The 27,570-nt window shown below is 40.0% G+C and overlaps 1 protein-coding gene across 11 annotated transcripts in view; it reads right to left on the reverse strand.

The window, feature by feature from the left end:
- Nucleotides 1–27,570, reverse strand: part of MAST4 (microtubule associated serine/threonine kinase family member 4) — a 275,542-nt gene that overhangs the window by 151,535 nt on the left and 96,437 nt on the right. For 3 of the 11 annotated variants that reach the window (XM_071730327.1, XM_071730325.1, XM_071730324.1), the window contains exon 4: nt 10,549–10,623. The exons of 3 other annotated variants lie outside the window; for them this stretch is intronic. In XM_071730327.1, the coding sequence (XP_071586428.1) occupies nt 10,549–10,623 (75 nt within the window). Of the gene's footprint in view, nt 1–10,548; nt 10,624–26,672; nt 26,852–27,390; nt 27,446–27,570 lie in introns of those variants that run through there. 5 more of the 11 variants (XM_071730331.1, XM_071730330.1, XM_071730333.1 and 2 more) reach the window with 5 other exon arrangements.

The raw sequence follows: 27,570 nt of genomic DNA on the forward strand, positions 1-27,570 counted from the left end.
AGACAATCTTGAGGCACAACCAAGAACTTCACTGAAAAAATCTGTGATAAAACGATGCAACTTGCTACACCAATGCTGTACCAATGTGTATGAGAACTGGTGAACATGAAATAAATCACTGTTTCAGCCCACACAAAGTTTTCAGCTAAAAACCACAGTGGACAGACAATCCTTCTTACCCAGAGAAAGCAAAAACGTAACAGCATTAAATCTTTTTCCACAGCTCCTATCATTAGTTGGTCTCTCTGTATTTGCTAGCAATAAAGCAAATTAAAAAAAGGTGTTTGGACTTTTGTTTGGACTACTAACATTCTAGGTAAAATGCAATTAAGATCCAAATAATCTTTTGGTTTATTACTGTTTTATAGACAATTTCATCCTCCTCCTTGTCCAAAATAGCAGATGGATTGTTCGAAGTCAAACTACAGTAAATTACCTTAGCAACTGTATTAAGTTTGTGCAAGAATTACATTTTTTAAATTCCCTTTTACCTTCAACTGATAATCTTATTTATACTGTCTTAATAAGGTCTAACAGATTAGTGGAGGGTATTCAAATTTACACCTCTATCTAGTATGTTTGTTTGCAACTTTCTGTTGTGAAATATCTACTAATTAATAGAACTTTCCAAAGGCAGAGAGACATCTTGTGCAACTTATTTCAAAGACCCTCTAAAAATATATTAGGGGAAAAAAAAAAAAAAAAAAAAAAAAAAAAAGATACGATAGGAGCAACACCTTCTGTTATGAAACTACTCAACTTAAAGTAAGAGTTACAGTAGCCAACCCTAGTTTCTTCTCTACACTTCCCAGCTGTTTTTGAGCCAGTGGGAGGCAACTCAAACCTAACTAGAACCTGCCACAGGGAACAGTATTCCTGATTCCTACACTGTTTTATATGAGAAAACTGGCATTTTAAGTCCATCAACATTCACCTTCCTGGCAGTCACACCACCAAGATATTCAAGTAAAGGAAAGCACCAGTGTATTTTCTATGTTAATTTCATTAGTGAAAATACATTCATGCAGTTCTACGGTGGAAAAAAAAACCTTGCCTTTTCAATGACCACAGATCTTCTCAGTGTGGTGGAAACACCTCCCAGTAGCTCCCCCACCATCCTAGTTCATGGTAAACATTAATTCTAGCACACAAGTTGGTCCCATTCCACCCCTGTGCAAAACATCCCACACCTAATTGAGGATATATGTCTACCAATTTGACCATATCTTAAGATTACCTCTATATTTCTAATAATCTTTTGCCAGCATTTATGCTAGCCAAACAATTTCTAACAATATTTCTACCACAGCAATTTCTATTTTTACTCAACTGGGAGGCATGCAAGCACCATTGGGATGGAGCCCACGCATTTGTAGGAACAGCTGCAAACATCTATTTATAACTTGGCATTACCTTCCTCAAAACTGAAGTCCTACGAAGGAGAAAAGGGAATCCTGTGGATTTAATTTTTTTCCATTTTAGAATAGTAGGTTTTAAAAATTACCTAAAATAATCTAATACAACTTAAATTACACGACTGATAGACCAATTTAAGTGATTACTTTTAAAAGGAAGACAACTTTAACTTGACAAACAGAAGATCCTTTTGTAATATCTGACTCCAAACTATCATCAGCTTCTATTTATACATCTGCAAGACACTCTAACCTTCGGTAAACTTAACTTTCTAGCAATCAATTTGCCATCAAACTTGTATCAGTTGTTGGCCCAGATATGTCCGAGGGATCTGTATTTCTTTCTCTCTAGTCCCCTGCCTACTGTGTATTTTTTTCAAATGAGCAGATCCTGTGATGAGCAAGTTACATAATGCCCTATTTTAAGAGTAGACTCAGCAATTTGTGTTGAGCTCGTGACAAAAAGCAGTAACATTCTTAGAATGCACGTTAAACATACATGCTTAAGACATACTTAAGATGTAGCCTAGCGAGACATACCATAGCATATGATCCATCTAGCCATTTATTGATAGCCATAAAAATTATTTTTACAGAGGATTTAACTTATTTACCTATTTACCTCTCAAAAGCAAATTATTTTTTACAATTACAAATGTTACAGATTGAGGGGGTACCAGCTAATTTTGTGGTATCCACACAGGGACCTATAGAGAGGGTGTTGTTTAGGACCCTAAGGATTCAAGGGGCAAAACAGAGAGGGGTCAGTATTTCCCCCATTTCCTGCCATACCCAATTAATAGCCAGGAAAGCAGGAAGTCTGTCCCTTCCTGCCCCCTTTTTCCTTGCTGCCTTCCTTAATTAGGAGGTCCTGGAGAGATGCCCATGGTCTGCATGATCTGACTCCATTGGTTGCTGGGAAGAAGCCTTGTCCCTTTTCCTGAGCCAGTTCTGCTATGAGGGTCTTTCAGACAAGTATATCACTGACCACTGAAATTGATGTTTGTGTATATATATTTGAATATTTATGTAGATCCATTTTATGATCCATTCCCTGTTCTTGTTTTAACTTCCAAACTTGATGTCTCTCTTCCTTATTCCCCTTCACCTCCTCCTGGGAAGGTGGAGGGGGGTAACAGTGCAATTCTGTTCTCTGTGTTTTGGCTGTGAAACCAAGGCAAGTCAGGAGTCATTGAGGTAGGTAGAGAAGAGGTAGTTCCAGAAAATACATATCAGCTTAGAAGTAGAATAATTGCTATAGTGGTAGCTGTAACTCCAGAAGATACTTCGCAAGCAAAAAGGTCTGTTTTTTTTTTTAAATATCTTTGACAGATGTAGCAGAAATTGTTTGGTACGAGTTGAGGAAAGATTACTATGTTCTGTAACTAACTGATAAGGTACTCAGACCAGAAGGACTTAAAAACAAACAAACTCTTATCTCTGCTGAAGTGTCCATTGAAGTTTTTCATTTGATTTATTCTACTATCAATGTTTTTTCCAACCTAAAAAAATTCTAAGTAGCATCCATAACTGCAATCTAGAAGTGCTCCAACTTTATATTGGCAGCCTATATAGAATAGAGCTTTATTCCTATTGTGTACTTAAACATAACAGGAGTTTGAAAATAGTCTGAATGCTTTACTTTATAACTCTGTCTCAACCTTCACGCTCCCGTATCAAATTAATTTTCATTTGAATGCTACGTCTACCAGCTTTATAAATGAGTGGGGGTTTTTTTCTTCAGATTGTACTACTACAAAACTTTCTTTATTATTGTCTACCTTTGTTCGTAACAAATGTTACCTACAAAGATGTTCTAGAAAACAAATAACACAGCAAACCTTCAAATAAAGCTTCTGTTTCAAGGCACCCACAAGTAATTAAATACGTACAGGAAAGACACATGGAGCCTATATCTATACTGGTTTAATGTATGTCTGAGATCAGAATCCATGCTGTGGGTCAAAGCAGACCTGTTAGAATTCATGTTTAAGCATCTTTTCTAGCACCTATACTGCTTATCAGCCAGAAGATGCTATGCTGAAAAAGGCACTTGAGAGCTCAGCATCATGCTATAGTTTGAGGGGGCCAGGACGTAAAGAGAGAATATTCAGGGCCCTGATGGATCCAGGGGGCATAATAGTGAGGGTTCAGTGTTCCCTCCCATTTCCTTCCATCCGCTATAAAAGCCAGAAGCGGAAGCCCAGCCCCTTCCTGCTCCCTTCTTCCCTACAGCCTCACTGCACTCAGGGGCCTTGGGCAGAGGCTCTGTTCCTCTCTCATCAGCTGCCCACGTGCTTTGCAGGATCTGAATACATTGGGTGCTTGGAAGAGCCATGGAACCCCTCTTCCATGTCAGCCCTGCCCCAAGGGACCCTTGTATCAGTGATCCTCAAGATTGAGTTTTGTATATATTTGTGTATTTGCTCATCATTCCATGTTACAATCCCTTCCCTGTTACAATAAACCTGATCTAGTTTTAACTTCCAACCTTTAAGTCTATCTTCCTTATTGCGCTTTTATCTTCCCTTGGGAGGGTGGAGAGGGGTAACAGAGAGAGCTGGCACAGAGTAGCATGCAGCAAGCACCGCCTTTCAACCACCAAGTATCTCAGGCTGGAAAGATGTCTAGAGGCCCTCTAGTCCAACACTCCACCCAAAGTAGGGCTAACTCTGAAGTGATAACAGGTTGCTCAAGGTCTTCAAAGCCAAAGTTTTAATAACTTCAAGGATAGAGCCCTCTAGGTAACTTGTTCCAACACTTAAACACCTTCATGAAGTAAATATTTGCTCTTGTCTAATCAGATTTTTCCTTCTGACAACTTTGTTTCCTCTCACCTTTTTGCAGTGCACCTCCATGAGTGACTCTCTTTATATCTCTCTATACGCATCTATTAGGCAGTGAAAGACAGCCACTAAATTCCATCTCAACCTTCACAATGGTGAACAAATGTAACTTCCCAGGCCCTTCTCTGTACATCATGAACTACAGCATTTGTCTCGTACCATGGGCTGAAATCTGGACACTGAACTTTCAGACACATCTCATAAATGTTAATAAGTGTTAATCACCTCTCTCAAACTACAGGCTATGCTCTTTGACTTTACCTACTTTCTACATGCGCTGTGATTACACCAACAAATACATAAAAGTCCTATTCTGTTAGGTAAGCCTACTCAACACTGCTGCCACTGCCTGCTGCTGAAAACATGGTATGATGCAAATCAGCACTAACTGGACGGAGAGGAAGTAATTTGTCCAAAACATTTTTATTTCTTCCTCTCTCGATTGCAGGTATCAGAATCAATCACTTCCAAGCTTGACCAAAAAAAGAATGACAATACAAAGTTTCACAGATGGGACTAACCTAGGAACCTAGAACTGCCATCAATGGTTAGCCCTAAAATTGAGATCCAAAGAGGACTCTAGAGAGAAGAGGCTCATCATCACTATTTGAAGCCCAGCTTTCCCCGACTTGCATCACATTGATCAACCAATCATAATGCTGGACACAACCTCGTTGCTGGCCAAGTTCAGAGCTCTGCTACCATTACAGCTCTACTATCTTTGCCAGGACAGACCAAGATCCTCTTCCCTCAGAAAATATAAGGTCTCCAAATCAGAAATCAACACAGTATTTTCTTCGTTGCCTTGGATCACCCAAAATCACTAACCCACAAATTCCAAGATGTAGTTGAATCAATTGTAGTGAGCTGACTGTAGCTGCAGTATCTCCTGGGCAAGGTGTACCAGAGTCCTCTGAATCAGTGCTGCTGCATCCATGATATACACTGCTTTGCTTCCAAGTGTCCCAAATACAGTTGTTCTCTCATACCCATAAGGTTAGGAGCCAGTTGCAGGAAACCCACGGACCAGACATGAAGAACAAAAAACTCCTGTAAGGCCACCAGAATGCTTTCCTAGACAAAAAATACAATATTTCACATTGTCCTGGTTTGGGCCAGGATAGAGCAAATTTTCTGTCTTGTAATTCCACTTTCAACTAAGTCTGTCATAAGTATTTGTACCTGCTGAAATTAACAGCAAGTTTCTCAGTCAGTGTCTGCTTCTAGAAGTGATAATGCTCATTGTTCACAGTTACAGTTGGAGAACGGTGTGCACGACCAGCAGCATCTTACTCTCTGGAAAGAGAGTAAAGGGAACACACCTGAAGCCCTCCTTTAGGGAACAGCAGACAAGATAAATGATAAAAGCTGATCAAACAGAGTATTCCATCCCATACATGTCATACTCGGTATGAATTTGAGGGATCATGAGGGTCAAGACCCTTCAGCCTTTGCCTTCACCCGTCTTTGCCCTTCTTCTCCTGTTCCTGTTTGTTTTGTCATCCTGGGAGGATTCCGTCCATTCTTCTGCCTGTGGTCCTGATCCCTGCCAGCCTGAATCTGTGTGTTCCTGCCTCCAGCTCCCGACTGCTGCTGACCCCAGGAATCCAGCCTGGGCTTTCCCAGGGCTGCCCTGCAGCCTTGGTGGTGACCTGAGAGTTATTGGGGGAGGGGAGGGAGGAACCTGGTATCATTTTTCTGTGTATTTGTATATATTTAATAATTTCCCATTTTCATCATTACTGTTTCTTTAAAGATCTGTATTTTAGTTTCCAACCCATAAGAGTCTCTCCCTTATTCTCTCTCCTTTCTTTTATCAGGGAAGGGAGGGGGATTAATAGAGAGCATCTGTTATTTGGTTAATTGCTCTCACAGCATTAAACCATGTGGGAATACTGCATCCAGTTTTGGGCTCCCCAGTTCAAGAGAGACAGGGAGCTACTGGAGAGAGTCCAGCTGAGAGCAATAAAATGATTGGTGGATTGGAGCATCTCTCCTATGGGGAAAGGCTGAGAGAGCTGGGACTCTTTAGCCTGGAGAAGATTTTGAAGGCTGAGGGGAGATCTTGTCAATGTCTGTAAGTATCTAAAGGGTGGGTGCAAGGAAGGTGGAGCTGGACTCTTCTCAGTATTTCCCAGTGACAGGATGAGGGGCAACAGGCACAAGCTGGAACGTAGGAAGTTCCATTTAAACAGAAGAAAAAACTTTCTCACTGTGAGGGTGACAAGGCAGTGAAACAGGCTGCCCAGGGAGGTTGTGGAGTGCCCTTCTCTGGATATACTTAAACCCATCCTGGATGCAGTCCTTTCTATTCTTCTCTAGATCATCCTGCCTTAATGGGAGAGTTGGACTAGTTGGACTCTGAGGAGTCTGTGATTCCTCCTGCCAGTCTTTGGTGGTCTTCTTCCACCTCCAAACAGTGGCCCTGATTCAGACAACTGTTTCTGTAAGCTCTGCAGCCCAGGCTTCCTTAACATCCTGCCACCTGGGCAAACAGCTGCTACACAGGAAGGCAAAAGGAATAAACCAGATCCTACCAGTCTTTACAGAGCCAAGAGAGAATGCCATTTCAAAGTAGTAAGTTTGTTTCAGAGTTTTTTGGTGGTTTGTTGTTGGGTTTTTTTGTTTGAGTTTTTTGTTTTATCATGTATTTGAAAACTATAAAGACCTGTATCAACAAGCCTGAAGAGAGGTATGTGGTTCCAATGGCAGTTTGGCCATCTTCAGCCTGAAAACAGCAGGCAAAGTAGTTCTTGCTCTAGGATGGCAATGAGACCATGAGACTGCTGGGTTCTCTGCACTTACTCCTATAACCAGGAGGAACTGTCAGCTCTTCCTGAGGCAATAAATTCAGACCTAGCAGTGTGACTGAACAAGCTGCTGGGGAAACTCCACCAGTTCTTCTGCCTTCCTACAGCTTCCTACTTCTGGAACTACCTGCACATCCGACTCTCAGCCCTGTTCTCCTAGTCTCCATCAGGAGAGCTTCCCTCATCCCAAAAGTGCCGAGAACAATGGTTAACACCCTCTGTGCTCAAGTATTGGAGGAGGCTGCCAAGAGTGTACTGCAGCAGGTGTGTCTGCAGAGGTACATGGAATAAGCAGGTTAAGTCTTTGGTAGGGCTTAGACACAAGCTGCATTGCTGTTGCCTTTTGAGATGACTGGAGACCAACTTTCCCAATTCGATTCAAAACTTCATAAGAGAACATTATGGACTTTCTTAATTATCTGCACTTCAAGCAGATTCCTTCAAACAGTGGCTCACCAGGTTGTTGCCACAACTACTGGTGAGGGTCCCTAATGCCATAAAACAGGAAAAAAGGTAACAGGACTACGATGAAACTACTACTGACTTGCAGCAGTTTGCAGGTAAGCATCACAAAGTGGCCATTCAGGAAGTGTAAGCAGGAGTATCAGAAAAAGACAGCATTTGTCTCTCAGAGGTTTTGTGCTGAGAGCACTTCCCTGCTCTGCTTTCATGGTGATCTGAATGGCAAATAATGAGTGTTTAACACAGCTCCTGAAGTATGCCCTTGGAACATAGATGAGCTTTCAAAGAACACAGTAAATCACCCTTGCATGTTATGCCATGCCATATGCCACACTTCTTCCCAACCAAATATGTTCAGGTAACCTTGGGCTACAGCTCCCACCAGCACACAACTAGCTGTAGAAATTGCTGGACAGGTTTGTCTGCATCCCTTCTCTTGAGTAGTCTCAGTCCATGTAACACTCACTAGTTCAGTACAGCCACAACAGTCCTGAGAAAAGGCGTTGAACCCAGCCCCTCTCACTGCTGTCCCATAGGGCCTGTCACATACAAAGTGGCCAACTATGCCTACCCCTACTACAGATCTTCCTTCTAAAGGGCATCTTCCAAGGCCATTCCAGATCTTACTTCCCACTAGTGGAACCAGCCTGAGCAGACTCATCATGGATGAACACGACATTTCTTGGAAATGAGACGTATGGGGCAAAAGCAATAATCCAAGTCCCTGAGTTTGATCCTGTAGGACGGAGTGGGAAACATGCAGAAATTATTACCTCAGTACAGGCCAGTCAGATCAGAAAAGTACAGTCCTCTCAGCTGTAGCAGCTGTTTCCAAGAACATAGCATGGGTAGTGGGTGAGAAAAAAAGACATCTGTACCTAGGACATATAGCAGGGCAGCTATTCTTGCTGGGAAGTGATAGGGGAGAGGAGGAAGAGAAGGGGTGGCTATCAGCACAGAGAGTACAGGTGCCTCACAGAATTAGTTTTATTGGATTGACATATGGAAATACTTCCCATCTAGTGGAAGGTTCTCAAAGAACAAGACTAAGAGTACAATTCCGGGATTTCATCATTCTCTTGCATCAATAGTGAGGAATGAAATCAGGTGGCCAGACTGCAGGCTGGTCCATGCTGCTGGGAACTATGAGCTTGCAATTCTTCATCACATTGTATTGGCAATGAAGCAGCACTTGTTTGCCTCCTTTCTCTTCCCTACAGATATATTTAATCAAAATAAAACACTCAACCAAAACTATGTTCCTACCATGTGCTGAAGAGTCTTTTCCAGGCAGATGGTCATTCTGAAGCTGACAACTGTAGTGGGGGGTGAGGAGGAGGATAATGCAGTCTTGTGACAAAAGCCCCACCTGGATGCTGGGCTGGTATCCAGCAGCACCAAGCTTTCACCTGAGTCACTCCCAGTGCACCAAGATGTCCTCACAGCAGCAAAGACACTGATGAAAGGTAAGTGGATAAGGGCCCTGGAAAGCCAAGCCCCTCTCAGGTCCTTCAGTTCCAAACGAAATAGAAGTGCAACTATGGCAAAGGTTGCTTTGACTGGTGTTGTCACACAGTACCTACCTTTGACAACGTGCATCCAGAGGTGTGATGGAAAACTGCACCAGCAGGGTTCTGGGGGTGTGGTGGAAAACTGCTGGAACACTACATAAGAGGAGGGAGATAAAGCTAGCACAACTTATGTCCACAGAACTGCACTCTGGTATGTTTTTCCTTTGTCTTTCCACACTGACGGAACTATCTGGACTGATTCAGTGTACATTAATGCACAAAAAACCTGGCTTGTCGAAGAGGACAGGCTGCTTTAAGAGACAGTACAGTCACTCAAATTCCTGCTCTTTTTACTTGATTACTCCTCTTTTCTTAAAAAACCCAACATATACTTCACTCACTTGTGTATCTAATCCCCAAAATGCCCTTCCCCAACCTCCCAAAAGGATAGTATAGTACTGAAAACGTTGTTACACGCCAAAACGAATAAAGAAAAGCTGGCAACAGAAAAACACAACTCATACTTAATGAATCAACTCATTAGCAACAAAAAGAATCACTGTGATAACAGCAACTGGAGTCATAATTTAGAATGCAAGACAAGGCAGTCTGTGTGTCCACATTTTTCCTTTCTTAAAACTGGGGCTTTTCTTTAAAGACGATGACTACTACCATTAATATAACTGAACCTGTATCAAACAATGTATGTAAATATTGTGATCTGTTCTGCAAATAATCAGAATCTAATGGAAAAAAAAGAATGGGATTGCTGGGAATTTGTAATAATGGATACATTTTCACATTTGCTGGACTCAAAATTAGCAGAGAATAGCTGCAGATAGCAGTTAGTGATATGCATTATATATTGTAAATTTTACTGGCACAGAAAATAAAAATTCTGTATTATTATCACATTCACTGAGTATCTTAAAACTGTTTTCTGTACTGTTAAGAAAAACCATGTCTATAAAAAGGTGAAATAATCTTATAAACTAGTTCGTACTATTTGATCTGCTAGTATCTTTTGATGACAAAGTTGTTTGCTTTCTTACTCTGAAACTCCATACCCCAGCCTGATTACAGACTATTTGATTATTTTCCATATCCTTGACACATTTTTTTATACATTAAAAGCCTTTTGTTTAAGAATGAGACAACTGCACTCACATTTCAGAAAAAAAACTCACACAAAGTAATAAAACCAGAGTATTACACTTTGCAGATACATGCAAAAAACCAAAAAACAACCAAAAAAAAAACCCACAAAAAAACCCCAAAAACCCTCAAAAAAACAACTCCCCCCAGCTTTTTCAGGAAAGTACAAGTGGATATGTATCTCTCAAGTGCTGAAGTTCACCTCTAAACATAGCAATTATATCACTTGCAGGCAAGTAATAGTAACTAAATCTCCCATCAAGCACACAGAAGACCTTCTCTTTAGTAACAAATATTCTGCTGACATGACATTCCATTTTAAAAATGGTCCCTCAATAAAGGCACTCACTTTCGTAGCTGCTGGTTCCACTAGTCTCTGACGGTGGCGTGCTGAGCTGAAATGACTCTTCTGAGGTGCCCCTTCCTGACAGTGAATGGAGAAATGGGAGGAAGAAGAAGAGAGAAAAGGGGAGAAATGGATCATGGAGGGAATGGAATGGAAGATGTCAGAAAAGGAAGAGGGAGAGTATTTAAATGAACTGTATTTACACTGATTTCGTAAAAGCTTTATTAAATCTAATTCAAAAATACCGCCATACAAATACTACAAAGAAAAGGAAGCTTTTGCTGGAAGCAGCCTCATAAGCCTTTCGTATGTTGTATTCATACGTTTATTGTCATTGTATACTATAAATACACATAAACACGCATGTATATATCTACTTAATTTCTGAACAAACACATTAAAGTTGAAAAAACATTAATTTCACACTTCCCAAGTATATACATCATCTTACATTTTCTATATGCATTTATGTAGTTGCACACAAAAGAACCCAAGGCACTAGCCACTGCAACCAGCCAGATTCACACGAAGTCCAAGATCAGCATCTCCTCTTGTAAAACAGGATTTCTTAGATTCACCTTCTTCAGGCTATCAACCACCTTATGCTTTAGAGATTTTTATCTGGCAGAGACTAATACCTTTTCCTGAGAAATCCTAAGAAATAACAGTAACACACAAGTACACAATAAGTATTTTCTCTTTAGAGTAAAATATTTGAAAGCCCATTCACAAATGAAAAAATAAAAGCACAACAGTGTTCATCACATGTGCAAATTTATTTAGCTTAGTATCTCACTGCAGCCAGTCAACTACCTGGATTTGCCAGGACTGCAAAAGGAGGACTGCCTCCCAGGCTTCAGACATTGCATCATTTGGTCTCTGTTTGTTATGTCTTCTTGTGCCCTCTCACTCATCAAAACCCGTTCCAAACAAACTCAGGGACAGGGACCAATATGACCCCCAAACCCTTCCTACATGGCTAGAGCTACTCACATTTCAAGAAGGAAAATTAAAAAAAAAAAAAAAAAAAAAAAAAAATCCACATACTGGAACTGCTTAAGTACCCAGTAAAATTGAAACTAGAAAGAAATACAATTTTTTAGAAAAAAAAAATATGTGTTTTGAATAACTATACTGTATGGTCTGAAATGTTACTAAAGAAAACCTTGGCATTTTTATGTCCTTTTCCTACAATGGAACAATACTACAGATTTCTATTTCATTTGCTGGTCTTCCTCTTCCTTCTTTCTCTTCCTCAGGCTTTCAGCAGATGACATTGGAGAAATTTTATTTCTCTTTCAACTTCTCTTTCATATTCACACATAACCCCTTACTGAAATTACCTTGATACTCTTCAGACATCATAATGCAATACTGAAGAGGTGCTACTCTAACACAGCTAAGAAAGACTGTGAATTAATGTGTTGGGATGAACAGCTTTTCCAGACACCAATTCAGTTTATTCACTACTTCTTGACAGTCTAAACACACACTTTTAATTGAACAGCCTTGCACTGTTTTAACCATCTAAAACAATAGCATTTGCTTTGTTTTAAGATTAAGAAAACTTATAAGCTAATTTTCTATGTGAATTCTAGCAAATATGGCCTCCAAATTTTCAGAAGCTAACTTATGTTGTCACAAAGAGGACTGAACATTAAGCATCTACACGCCATCATTTCAGAAACTCAGTTTAATGACATGCTTATTAGCTTCATAAACATTACTTTTATCAAAAATAAACACCCTCGACAATGAGCTCTCCACTAGATCTCAAAATTCAGCCTAAACACAAATTATGTGACCTTACCAAACTTTCGGTATTAGAGAACATTAATGACTTGATTTTAAAAAAACAGCAACCAAACAAAAAACTATAAAAAACCCTAAAAAATACTAAAAAAAAAAAAACCCAAACCAAACAAACAAACAAAAAAAACCACATAAAAAAAAAAAAAAAAAAAAAAAAAAAAAAAAAAAAAAAAAAAAAAAAAAAAGAAGAACAAAATGCCTAGCAACTTCATTAATCTGCTTCTTTATGATCACAGGCATTGCTGGGCTTTGGCTGGGGTTCTTACCACTTTCCAGCAGCAGGAAAAAGGCCCACCACTATCACTGGAGAGGCTTTGTAAAGAGAATCAGATTGATGGGAAAATATATAGGCTGCAATGAACTATGAATAGAAAACTGTCTTCAGGAGATATATCTTCCATGTGAACAAACAGCTAGCTGTGGCTCACAGGAAAAAAAAAAGGAGCAAGCCACCCAGCTAAGAAGAAGCAGCAGGAACCAAGCAGTGTTTTCAGTCAGAACACTAACAAAGAGAACTGACAATCCAGAAATACTTTGCTTTTTTCTTTCACCAGCATCTAGAAACTCGTTCTGATTCACTCAATAAACCATTAGCTGCAGTTCCTACCAACGTATTAATAGCAGTGCAGCTGGATATGGGACAACTACCAGGTTTGCCAAGCAACAGTAGGGTAACAAAAATTAACTAAATTGTTAAGACAGATACTGATAGAGAATTATCTAGGTTTGACCGAATTCTATCTACACACGCTGTGTATCACCAGAACTGTTACACTTTTTGGCAATAACCATAAACTGCTCCTGTATCATGCTTGCTGTGAGTAACTTTACCTCATGCAGTTCTCTTTATAGCAACCTGTGTGAATTAATCATATGAATACCTCATCTTAACCTAGTTACTGACACTAAATGGCTTTCTGAAATCAACCTCTGGAATGCCCTGAGGCAGACCTAAAAGAAAACCATGTCAAAAAATTACTTGTTAATTCTTCCAGAGAATAAATACATCCAGAAGTTACAGAGAAGAACAACAGTTAGGCAAGACAATTAAGCACATGCAAAACTACGCACTAAGCTCTGCTGACTTCATCATCAACAGCAAAGTACTTCCCAACTCAGGCTTCTCACAGCCTGTGAAAAGCCTTGAACAGTGAACACTTCACTTTCTTCAACTCAAAAGCCCAAAGCTAACTTTAGATAAGTAGATTGAAATATGGAGTCTTCAGCATTTAAACTCTTCATTAACAGCTTTTGCAGAAAAATACTGCAAAATAAATTAATTTACATAGCTGTATAGGAATTACTGTCAGTCCTGAAAGCCATATATTCTGCTACAGAAACACCTGATCACTTCTTCCAACATACTCACTCTACTACATGCTATGATAACATGCTGAATAAATTAAAATGCCCTGCAACCAAGTATGCATGTTTAATTCCACAGAATGCAGAAAAACCTCGAACACACTATTTCTCAGACTTTCAAATCACAGAACTGATCATTTAGATGCGTTATTTTGACAGTGTTACTTTTAAACTATTAAGTCAGGATAAAAGATGGTTCAAACAAATTGCTAATTGTTTGTGGAGGAACTGAGAACAAACATAATAACTAATATTAAAATATTGCAGACAAAACCAAAACAAACCAGAAAAATATGCCAATTCTTCCATCAGTGCCACAAAACCTTACGAGCTACTTACACTCATTGGGTGATACTGGATAAACAGGAACACTTCTACACAACACTGCTTCTGATAGAATTCAGTGAGCATTTTCTACTAGCATATACAGAGAAAACCAAGGTAGTACAGAAGACTCAGAACATCAAGGTTTCTGAGTATTTGAGCGAGCCAGCTGGAACTGGATTAATCTTGGGTTTGCCTCTTACTGCTGTTTTTTAAAGCCAGTTCTAAAATACAGTATTGTCTCTTATCCAAGCACTTGAATTAATCTGAAGAGCTTCTTTTCTGGCTTTGTACTCTATATACCACTTTCAAGGTACATACAGAGGGAAGCAAAGTTCTAATTAATAAGTAATATGAGAACCATTATTGGAATCAGGAACAAAAGAAGATAAAAAGTATTTACCCAGTGTTGTCCACATTGCACACAGAACAACCAATAAGTATTTTTCCAGGATACGAGGCATAATGGTTTAAAATAATCTCCACCTGCTGAACTTCAAAGGAGGCAGAAGACCTATGTCTAGTTTCTTCACCAAGATACTTTGAATACTGTGAAAATCTCTCCCCAAATATTCCAGTTTGTACAGCCCCTCATTGCTGTAGTGAGTATGAACTCTGCAGTCTGCTATTTAAAATATGTGTCTGATGGGAAGACACTATGGGTCAAGAGACAGCTCCAAATCATGAGGCAGAGCATGAAAATTCATGAGATTGTTCCCCTTCCTTTCTCACTTTGAGAACTAGTACATAATTCCTTCTAGGAGTCTTACGCAATGAAAAACCAGACATGCAGGATAAACTTGCTTGTATTTCTGAAAAGAAATTTTCTTTGATTGAATTTTCTTTTCATTTTCTTTGATTGAAAATAAAATTCTATTAAACCAAATATTTCTCAAGATTGTCTCTGCTTTTCAAAAGCTAGCTTTTACCCCACCTTAACAAAAAGGATTCCACTCTTGACAAGACACCATGCAGAGCCAGTTCTGTAACTCAAAAATATCTGGTAGAAACAATCAGATTTTAGCATCCTTAGGAAGATTACATCACACTCAGCAAATCCAAGATAGCAGGTAGTGCAAACTAACCCTTATCAATAGAATCAGTGTTACAGAAGAAGCAGTTGCCTAACACTTGCATAAACATTTGGTTACAATTCTAATCAAAGAGAGCTTTTTTCATTATGGTAATGTATTTTGATTACATTACATTACATTACTGGTGCAACTGACTTTAAATTTACAGTGAGTACTAGTAGCTCCTTTTGGGAGATACTCCTGAAACACTTAATAATTTATTTTTTTAATTTTCAGTGCTCTTTCCATTATTATTATGTTTATTAACAGAATCTTTTATATAGCTAAAAAATGGATGTTTAAAAAAATTTCCTTTCTATCACAGCTTGGAACCATGGTAGTGATGTCAGTTATTAACTGAAGTAAAATTTTAGATAAAATAAAAAAAAAAAATAACCAAAGAAGGGCAATGAAGCTGGTGAGGGGGTAGGGAAATGCCAATGAAGGAGCAGCTGAGGGAAATGGGGTTGTTTAGTCTGGGGAAAAGGAGGCTTATGGGAGACCTTACTGCTCTCCACAGCTACCTGAAGGGAGGTTCTAACAAGGTGGATGTTGGTCCCTTCTCCCAGGAAACAACTGACAGGACAAAGGATATGGTCTCAAGTTGTATGAGGGCAGATTTAGATCGGATATTAAGAAAAATTTCTTCACCAAGCGGGTTCTCAAGCACTGGAACAGACTACCCAGCGGAGGTCACAGACACTACAAGTAGCTACAGTGCTTCTGTAAAGGGACCACACTTTATTAAGAAATCAAAGACAGATATGGAACCATAAAGCATTCCACAAAGAAAGTTAACCTCAGCACTTCACAGTGATGCAGAACTGCCTTTTAAAAAATCAAGTTTAAGGGAAAGCCTTTCTGTTTCACATTGTATGACAACATAGGTCATATTTTTCCAGGATAATGAATGAATACAAAGACTTTTCCCCTTCCCCTCTCTGGTAAGACTTCTTGTTCTTCATTATTCATGCTAAAAATAATGAATGTGTGTCAGAAATGTTTTGAAATAGCATGCTGATAGACTGTGTCAGTCTCTCAAAATAAAAATGGGTTGTGAAATTACCAGAATTTTATCTTCAAGAAGTTCAAAAAGTCATGAAGATTGCCATTCAACATTTTCTAAGTATAACATAGGACTGTGCGAATCCACAAATAATATTTAAAAAGACAAAGCTTTTCTGAGACAAAATATAAAAAGAGGAGGTGGGGAAAAAATCAAACCCCAATACTTTTAACTGCTCCAAAGTTGCAAAGTTTTTCTTTTTATTCCAATGTAATAAAAAACTAAAAGACAAAGTCATTCACAAATTTAAATTTTCATGCTGTTATCACTCATCTTTTTAGGAGAGCTGATAAACGTAGCTGTGAGAGTAAAGACATAACACAACAGAGAGACAAAGCAAGTAAGAAATATGGAAATAAAAGTCATGCTTTAGAATGTGGAATGTTTGGTCTGACTTTTCTCCTCAGTTGCCATCCTGGGGGCAAGACACCAGAATCAAAGTACAACAATCAACTTCCAATAGCTTCCAAATTTTAGGATGTAGCAAAGGGAGCGATAAATACTGCAGGATGGATATGGAGCTCAGTCACTCCACACTGCCAAAAACTTTCACCATATTATACAGTTATGATTTTATCAACACTATGACACAATTCCGAAAGTCAGTACAGTACATAAACAATAGCATTTCTTTACACTCACTAAAACTGGCATTTGTTACCTGCTGTCCCAGTTTAGGCCCAGCCGGTACCAATCAGGCCCCCGCACTCACTCGCCTCCCACCCCCACTGCAGGACAGGGAGGAGAAAATCCACCCAAAGGCTCCTTAATGGAGACAAGGACAGGGAGGTTTGCATTCCCCAGTTATGGTAATGGATAAAACCAGACAGACCTAACTTGAAGAGAAAAAACACACTAATTTCATCAGGAGAGAGAAAAAACATGACCAGATCTTAAAACCTTCTCCCCCCACCCCTCCCTTCCTCCCAGCCCCGGATCCCTTCCCTGCTGCCTCCCTCTCAGGGCACAGGGGAGCGGCAGGGGGGTTGGGGTCAGTTCCCACACGGTGTTTCTGCCTCTCCTTCCTCCCCAGGGGGAAGGATTCCTTACCGCCTTCTCCCACGCCTGCATGGGGTCCCTCTCATCTGAGCGAGCCCTTCACAAACCCCTCCGATGTGAGTCCCTCCCACCAGGTGTGGTTCAGCGCAGGCTGCCCATGAAGCCACAGCCTGCTTCAGAACAGTCTCTTCTCCTGGCATGGGCTCCTCCATGGCTGCAGATCCATGGCTGCCCACCTGTGATCATCCACAGCTGCAGATCCACAGCTGCTCACTGTGATCCTTCATGGGCTGCTGCTCCAACTCTGCCCCACCATGGTCCTTCGGGAACTGCTCCACCGAGCAGTTGTTCCTCCATGGGCTGCAAGGGGACACATCTCACCTTGTGCTGCGTGGAGATCTGCTCAGGCATCTCCTCCCCCTCCTTCCTCACCAACCTTGGTATCTCTGCTCTGGTATTACTCTCACCTCCTCCTCTCCAGGTCTTTTTTTTTATTATTTTTGCAGTTTCTTTTTCCATTTATTTCCCTGATCTACACAGCCTTAGCCAGAGGCTGGGCTGGACCTGGAGCTAAAGGAGCTTCCAGCAGTCACCCCTGTGGCCCCTCTGCTTCCAACACACCACAAAACACCTGTTGATCTCTGAACACTACCAAGACCACCTCAATTAGACAGGTGCTTCATGAAAACGATTAGTGCCCAGATAAGCTTTATCCAGGTATTACAGTCATTTCATACTAAGAAATTTAAGTTCTTGAACTGTACGAGAAGATAGAACTTTTGACATTTTCTCTGTGCCTCAGCGTACCGAAGAGATGAAACACTATCCCTCTTTCAATAGCAGAACACTGGGCAAGAAAAAAAAAGATCTAGGAAAACTCAAAAGGCAAATTAATTTCAAGTTTTCAGTGTTACAGCTGGAGATTGTTTCTTCAGCTTTTCACTACTATGAAAAAGGGAAACAAAGTATTGCCTTTGTAGGCACTAGGATCCCTTATCCCATAAAGCTTAATATAATGCATTAAAACAACTTGGTTCTACATAGCAGAAAAAGGATGTGGAAGGAGAGAGATTGCATACATTCTATCCCCAGAAAAAATGTTTCACAAAACTAGGAATACCATCACAACAACACTGATCTAAATAAAAATCTCAAAAGACAGCAAACCGTACTTTGCTCTGAGAACATCAAATAACACTGAAAACTCAGGATATAAAGTAAGAGCTGGACAACTTTAGCAGATGTTCAGAAGCTTGGAACATACCCTTCTGACAATATGGTAGAAAATAAGAATGTATGCAAGCCTTGCACTGGTATGAGAGGCAAAATTATGTAGTATCTGTTCTCGTCATAGTCTCCATGACTTTAAAGTTCTCTGAATTCAAATCACTTTCTGTTGTAAAACCAACCTAGAAGGAAAGTAATTTAGTGTTGCTAAGTGTGGATGCAGGAGAGAATTTCAAATTCTCATACACAGTTCCTCCCACTTTCAAGCAAGTGTAAAACATTTTGAAGTTTACTGAGGCTGGGAGGGGTTGATTGGTTGTTTTTTTTTTAAACTAGTAAAATGTTCATTTCTTGCTTATCTCCATTACTTTAAATTTAGATCTTCAATACAGTACGTAAGTAGGCTCTGTGCCAAGCTCTACAGGCTGAGCAGGAAACCTTTTAGAGAGCCATCTCTCAGTACACCTAAAGCATAGTAAGAAATAAAAATTTCTATCAAGAATTTTTTATGAACAAAAAAGTAATGTGTTGTCAAATATTTTACAAAATTTTACAAATATTTTACAAAGAACACGGCAATTCTTACAGCCAAAGCCACAAATCTAGTCAATAAAAAACAATGTGTATATTTACAATTTTAAACTGTAAGAAAACAAACCCTTGAAAGCTACTCCCCAAGAGAACAGACACCTAAGACCAGGTCTGTATCTTGCATCAATTACTCTGTCCAGCAATAGAAGCTACTGGAAAAGGAAAAATTAGTGTGAAGTAACTTTCTGTATCCCTGTCTGCAGCACAGACATACAGACTAAACTCAGCGCAACAAAAATGTGTAATTAACAGGATTCTCATTGACTACTTCATCAGTGATTCTATGAAGCACACACATGATAAATAGGCACTTCAAACTTTTTTTTTTTTTAATAGCTCCCTTTGCTATTTTTTTAAATAGCAGGAATCTTCTCTATGCGTCTTCTTAGAGACACCTTCACAGGCCTATGAGCCTAACCGGCTTTATTGGGTTCAGTATTGGAACTTAGTATTGATTTGTCAGATTCCACATCAGAGAGAAATAATATTGAAATAATTATAGGTGTCCTGAGGGTGAAACAGGCAATAAAAAAGCATACATTACTATGTCTTAGAATAGTGCTAAAGAACTAACTCGAATGTTCCATTCTTATTGTTAATGCAAAGCAAGTAGCATATAAAAGTACTACCAAAAACATACAAAATACCTCAGTCTAAACATACACAAATAAATACATGGGAACTGCAGGGGAGAAAACAAAATGCACACACAAAGGTGCTGATTATATTTCTATTTTAAAATCTAAAAACAAAAAAAAAATCTTAAAGATTAAAAACTTAAGAAAATGCAATTTAGCTTCATACTTGAATACGAAAAACTATTATTTATCATTGTCAAACAGTCATGGATACGGTCTAATAACCCTACTCAGCATATACCAAATAAACTGTGATAATCTTTAATGTTTAAGCATACAGTACTGTCTTGAAGAAATAAAAAAGAGCACATGAATTACTTAAGAATCACAAATACAGCTTTTACGCTAGTCATAAACATTTGCTCTACCTAATTTTAAATTTACATTACTACTTCCTTTCTTGCACTACTTCTCTGCATTCACTAAAATCTTGAAAAGCTATAAGTAACTTAAAACTAGGAGACTATGTTCATAAGAGGCACTGAAATCCTAAAATCAATTTTCCACTCAACTTAAATTTTCGAGATGTGTCCATGAGTGTTGTATTCAGAAAATGTAAGAGGATAAGGATTATTTTCAGGTTTTTTCCACACTAATTCTGATTGCGGAATTCCCAAACGTGCCCACAGTACTTGTGTACAACTAGGCCTCTTTGGGGCAACTGAAATGGTATCATTCTTCTTGTAGTGTAACTTAAATCAAAGAGAGAAAATGTATTCAAAAATATTTCGCTTCTAAAGAACTTAAAACAGAAGTTAATGCAATTTTTACCACCTCTCTCTTGTTTTTCACACAGGAAGATAAAGTTACATTATGTAGCTGCCTTAGTTGAAAAGCACCTTCAGATATATTTGTATAGCATAATTTATCTGTAGAGAACACCAAGAATATTCAAATATACGTAAGTAAAAACATGCGCACTTTTTATTCTAGCTCTCTAGAGCAAAAACAGTATGAGTAACATGACATTTATCTCCACAAAACATACAGACTTTAATACACTGTACAAGCTAGGTATTCTAAAAAACCAACAGGTTCTAGATAGCTAAAAATAAAATTAATTATAAGAAACCATTCAGGACAGGAACCAGTGGTTACCAAAACGGCCTCAAAGCCCATGTTTTAACTAAGGGCCACCAATTCACTTCTCTAAGATTGTGGGTTTAATTCTGTTAAGTTTTCCTGAGATTGGTTCACTTGAATTTTTTTCTATTACAGCATCTATACAAGGATGGATTTTTTGGTATAGTCTTGCTTCAGTCCAATATGAATAGGAATCTCAAAGCCTGTGGCCAATTTTGATAAAAACCCTAACTCTGGAAACAGAAAATTTTTAGACTTTCCAAGCAAAAGTAGCAAGCATATCAGTAGGTGAAAACAAATCTCAAATCATGTTAAATACGACACGTGAAGTGGCATCACAAAAGTGCACCAGACTTGAATGAAGCACCTTACAAAAAATTCAAAAGATACAGATTCTTTAGTTGTGTGACAAAGTGTGTAAAAACCAATGCTAACAAAACCATCTGTCGCTCCCCATGGAATTCCAAAGATGAACCCAGCTTGGGTCCACGTGAAGTTGCTCCATGCACTTACTATTCCTATTATTACCAACAAAGAAGGGAAAAAAAACCAAAACAAACAAACATACAACAACAACTAAAAAACCAAATAAAAACATAACAAACAGAAAACGCCACAGACAGGTTTTGAGGATAAGCCAAGTGACTCAGAAACATTGCTCTGTAACATATTGAAGACATTATCAAAAATGTTACTGCAATTATCAGAAGGCATTAGTGAGAAGTGTGATACAGGCAACAGACACTAAGTGTGGCCCCATGCCAAATATTTTAGCTCTGAATGCAGCAGAGTTGTTTGGGGTTTTTTCCTCATTTTTTTTTCTAGCTTGAAATAAATGGACCATAACACCAAGAGAATCAAAGACAGAAGAAAACATTAACCCTTTCAAAATAGCTTTCACAACTCAAAGAGTAACAAAATATGTCTGACACAAAGCCTTCCAGAGTACCTGACAAACATGAAACAATGCATGAATGTCTAGAAAATAGAGGTGAATTAACTGATCAAGAGAGTGTACACTCTATTAGGCCTGCTGAGGTGACAACTAATGAGGAGAGGAAAAATCGTCTTTGCATCAGGGCCTCTTCTCTCAGAAGGCTGGTCCTCTGCTTTCTAAAGGCAGCCATCACTGCCTATCATTGGTAGAAAATATCTATTTTAACCTGCACATCCCTTCCCTACAACAAAAATAGATTTTAAATGCCCTGCCTCCTCTAACAGTGCCTGGAATGACAGCAAAACAATGTCTCTATCAAAGAAAAAATGTAGTAATTTAGTAATAATATATAAAATTCAAGTTTTTTAATTTTCTTTTTTTTTTACATTTCACATCTATGTATGCTGCTTAGGACTGGATGAATGCAGCATGTAGTCAAATGGCTGTTCCGATACAACACCACAAGAACAGATCCCACCTTATGCTTATTCGTTTTGATCTGAACCGACTAGAAACTGCAAATAGTAAAGATTATTTGCTTAATCCTTCTCTGTTTCCATGCCCTACACAGAGTTTTCCTTCCACACACTCAAGAGACAGAGACATACCAGACCTGATTCACAATGACACAACTCATCTTTCATACTGTAAATCCATTACCACCAATATAGAAACACCAACAGAGAAAATGGATCAAGTGCCTTTTGCCCAGTGGGAAGGAGAGTACTGTTGTACACAGTGAAAATTATTAATAAACTGTCCTGAATCTCATCTGTAAGACTGACTTTTCCACCCTCTCTTCAGCTTTGCAACACAGGCTAAGGTCTAATTGATAAGTTTCTAGCGTTTATGATTAGTGGTTGGACCTGATGATCTTAAAAGTCATTTCCAACCTAAATGACTCTACGACTTTATCACTTTTTCCTCGGTAAAGCACTCCAATAGCAAGTCCCCAAGCATGAATTGCATCCTCAGGACAGCAGCATCTCCCTCTTTGCTCCCTTGTAGCATGTGGCTTCCCAGCTGACCCTACCCATTCACAAATCCGTTTGTAGTACTTCAGAAAGAATTATTTTCATTAGGTTTCCTGAGAAATTACACCTGTTCAGGAGCCACAAGTAAGAACATTTTCCCTTGGAAATTATTTCCTTTCAGTCTGATTTATCAGAATACATTTTTAAAATGAGAGCCAGTAAGCAAAGAATTGGAAAAATCAGCAAGGTTTTACTTTTTTCAAGGGCCTGGACACTATGTACCACATTTTAAAATGTTTGCCTATAAAAGACAACAATTTTCCTGTAATGGAGGTGAAGAAAGGATTAGTCAGGGCTCTGTAATGAATGTGCCCCTGGACATCTTCTCTTGAAGCTGCGCCACAGCAACACTCCACTTACACCACGTTTTCATTTACATTGCCTGTTTCCATTTCTACAAGTTTGAATTTTGTAATTAAATTTTTTTTCCTCATCTCTCATCAAATCAAGATATGAATTACAGTATTAGAATTTGAATTCTACTGGAATTTTCCATGTTGCAGAAATAATAGTACCTCTGCACACTTAATGCAGTGAAGTCATTCTGAATTTAAAGAATCTTCAGTTTCCTGTGAAAATTTTCTAGTGTTTACAAAAAATATATATCCAGAGACAAGTAAACAAATAAACACAGCATTTTCTTTGACATTTGGGAGGTTTCTTGGCTGACTTCTCTGCTGTTGGTCAATTCCTCTGTAAGTCTAATTGAAAAGCTCACATAATTACCTCAAGATTTACAAGACAGTGCTTACCAGCCACTTATAGGCAGGACTGAAATTAGCAAAAGGAAAAGGGAAGACCCAAAGCATCCAGCACATCTGTTCGACAAAAAGAAAGCTTCATCAGCTCTGGAAGCATGACTGAAGCTGCCTGCATCTGGCAGTAAGATTTCTCCCATATTCCTACATCCTTCATATTAAGGAGAGGAAAAAAAGTGTTACCTATACCCATCATCATGTGGGTTTGGAGTCCTTGATTTAAGGCAGCAGGAAACATACTGCTCAGGTAAATTCATGAACAAAGTTGAAACACAGCCCCTGTTAGTAGAATACAATCAAGCAGCATGATGAAGAATGTGCCAGAAGTAGCTAGCTGTTTTCATTTTTAACTTACTTTCAAGGGATACCTATTTCAATCCATGCTAAATTATACTTAACATTTTCAGAAGTTGAAAGCAATGTTCAATTTACTCCTGATGTTTCTTACAAATGAAATGTGTTCTTTTTAATTAAAGCTTCAGAATCTGCTCACTGAAAAGAAGCACATACTACTAATTATTTTTCTGTGATTCAACCAATGTAAGTAACTGAACATAAAGGAAGAGGTTATAGTAAGATGAAATAGGTTTATGAATTCAGGATGCAACAAATTAAAAGCTCAGTTCTTCTCTTACAATCCTGAGCACCAGAAAAAATTTTATGCCTATCAGCCCAAAACAAGATTTACCGAAGTCGACGTATTTACTTAAGGCTTTTATTTTGAGATTCAATTCAAGCTGCTTCCTGGCTTTTTTTAAACACAGCATGATGGTTCATGGCATTAAACACAACTACATCAGGTTCCCGTCTAAAAGGAAATGATTTGTGTGTCCTGTAAATCAAGCTTTGAAGCAAACTGTGTACAAACAGAAAATAAAAGCAGTTGCGCCCATTTGGCTTTTAATTTGTACATGTGCTGTTTCCCATGTATGACTGGTTGAATTTAAATGTATCTTCACCTACAATAGCACACACACTTTTAGGTAGATTTACCTGCTTCTATAATTTCTACTTCTAGCCAGAAGAACAAAGGTATTTGAAGTTAGATGACTTTGCACTGAAGATCAAAGATATTAGAAACAGCCTTAACCCAGAACATTATTTTACTTCTTTTTCCCCCTATTTTTATTTTTTGTTTGTTTTATTGGGGTTTTTAAAAATCCTTTTCAGAATATCATCTATTGCTTTTAAAAGAAAATATCAATAATATAAGAAGATGGGACAAAAGATATGTGGATTACTCCCAAAAAATACAATAACAGCAGGACACTTATTTAGGGTTTTTCTAAATGGTAAGAACATATATTACCACTATATAATAACCAACTCATTACTTTGGTATGTAAAAAGCAAATACTCATCTAATCAGTATTTACTAACAAGAATTAAACAGGGGCCAAAATTCCTGTCACATCAGCTGCTTTCCAGCTCACAATTTCATCATACTTGTCTCTAGGCTAGTTACATGGATAATAGAACAAGATAAAAACAGAGCAATAGAGGAGCATACAGGGAGCAAAAGGACAATATGAAGACAGATTCAACTAAAGGTCTAATGACTACAACTTGAGCATAAATAGCATCTTTTTTCTGCCATCTTTCTCCTGATGATAGCATGTTGACTTGAATGCTTTTGACCACTGGCTATTTTTCTCCACCCAAGGACTGGATTCTAACAATTTACTGTGTAATAGTTTACTGCAAGTGTGATTTGGTCCCTCTGGTATGGGGATTATTCACTATACAGTTTCTAATACTCTTCAGTGACCAGGTAAGCATATGCAGCAGTAAGCAAGCATTTAATGAAATATTTTTAGTACTCACTCAAAATTACTTTGAAGTTACAGAAGATAAAGCAAACAAAAAAACCTCATATCAAAACCATTTGCAGACATCAAAGGTAGGCTTTCAGTTAAGGTTTAAGTTATCCCTTAATTAGAACATGCTGCTACCTAGTTCTTCCCAAAAGGTAGACACACAGCTTAAACTACACTCAATGGATTACAGAAGGTTTAGCAAGAAGCAATCAGAGTTTCAGGTGAAAATCTACCTCCTGCAACTTTTAATTCCTCACTTTTAAAAGATGTCATTGGCAGACCCAACCTGTGGCAGCGATTCTTGTTCTCACTTAACAACTGATTAATATAAAAGATTTCAAGATTTGAAGACAAAATAAAATCTCAGAATCTGTTTACAGAAGTCACTCACTTTCCACAGGCACAATGGCAGTAAGAGGCACTAGTTTTAGGACGGCTATATGCAATGTAACAGCATGGGCTACAGACTCCACTTGTCTTCATCCAGCTAAAAGAAAAAAGGGCATTTTTTTCCTGAAAAGTTCAGGACTGCACAAGTTCGGTGCATTTTGAACACTATGAACAGTTTTACATGACTTAAGAATAAGCATCCCAAACGTAAGGAGACTTTCCTCTTCACCCTCCTCCTACTGAAATGTTGCGGATGTAAAGGAAAACAAAAGAAAGGAAGTACATTTCATCGCTGAGAGCGACTCGAGCAAAGGGGCTTTCTAAACAATGGGCCAGAATGAGGTAGTCTGAGGTGGTGCTCCATTTTGGTGAAATAGTAAAAAAGTAACTACAACCTCTATTTGGTTGCCGTCACATGCTCTTTATTAACACGCTTTCAGCAAAATAAATGTATTGGACCGTTTAATACATTATCCATTTTTTAAAAAAAAGTATACCGCTGCCGTCTTGAGTTCAAACAACATATGGTACCAATGTTTCGCCATAACCCACACTCCATTTGGACTACGTCATTTTCTTGAGTTTATGAACGCCGGCGAAGTCAGCCAAAAGCTGACCGACAACGGCAGCTCCGCTCCCGCCGATCTACAAAGTGTGCCGCAAACGCCAGGAGAGCCGCGGGCACGCCAAACTTTCTCCCGCAGGTCACGGCCACCTCTCCCCACCGCCAAAACACCGCTACCGAGGACAGCAAGACCGCACCGCGGCCGCCGCTCCCGCCTCGCCGGCTCCCGGGCAGCGCCGCCGGCGCAGCGCACAACTCCCCAGCGGCCGCTCCCGCCGCCGTGCTCGGCCGCCGCCGCCGCGCCCCTCCCGCCCACAGGTGTGTGTGTGTGTGTGTCGTTCCCCCGACCAGCTACCGGGCCCGCCCTTGCGCCTCACGGCAGGTGAGGGCAACTTCCAAACTGAGGGGTGGCGGGGGTCAGGGTGAGGCACCGCCCGGCCGCCCCTACCTGCAGCCCCCTCCTGCGCAGGATGCCCGGCTCCTCCATGGCGCCGCTCCGCCGCACTCACGCCGCGCGCCGCCCGCCCATGCCGGACTGCCCGGACCCCGCGCGCCGCTCCGCATCCCCGCAGCTGCCGAGCGCTGACATCACGGCTGCGCCGATTGGCGCCGCGGGGACACGTGACCGGGCGAGTTCTGCACCCCGGCAACTTCGCCGCGCGCCGCCGGGGCAGCCCCGCGCGCGGGGCACCGGACGAGGGTGGGCTGGGGGGGGGGGGAGGGCAACGACACGCGGCGGAACGGGCCCGGTCCGGTCCGGTCCCCGGTGCCGCCACTCCCGGCCCTCACCCGACACCCTGTGAGGCCGACGTCCATCAGCCCCACCTTGGCCGGGTGGGGCCGGGTCTGCCGGTGGCCCCGTGCAGCAGCCCCGTCCGGCCTGTGCCCGTGGATAAAAGGAGGGGGGCGCGCCCTACACGCTCCCCGCCGCCGCCGGGCCCGGTCCGGTCCGCTCACCAGCACCGCCCGGCTGCCAACCCGTCCCCGAGCACCGCGGCGCGGGCGGGTGTCACTTAACGGCGCTATTAGCACCGGATCAAAATACGCAGAGGTAAAAATTGCTTAAGTGTAGTCATTAGGCGGATGTTAAGCCGCGGCAGTAGCACAAGCAGTCGGAAAATGACATTCCCATCATGGGTAATTTCACAGCGTTTCGGTTTGTTTACCTTGCTCTGTCTCATTTTCTTTCAATTCAAGGCAGGCAAGGGATGAATAGTAAGTTTTCGTTTACTTGCAAAATGCGACAGTAATAACAAACTATAAGAGCACTTTACAAGAAATTACCCCTCCAGGGTTTCCCATTTGAAGCACCTGGGAAGCCGCGGAGAGGCCGGAGCCGGGCAGAA

The sequence above is a fragment of the Heliangelus exortis genome, chromosome Z, assembly GCF_036169615.1.
Source record: "Heliangelus exortis chromosome Z, bHelExo1.hap1, whole genome shotgun sequence".
NCBI classification, from domain to species: Eukaryota; Metazoa; Chordata; class Aves; order Apodiformes; family Trochilidae; genus Heliangelus; species Heliangelus exortis.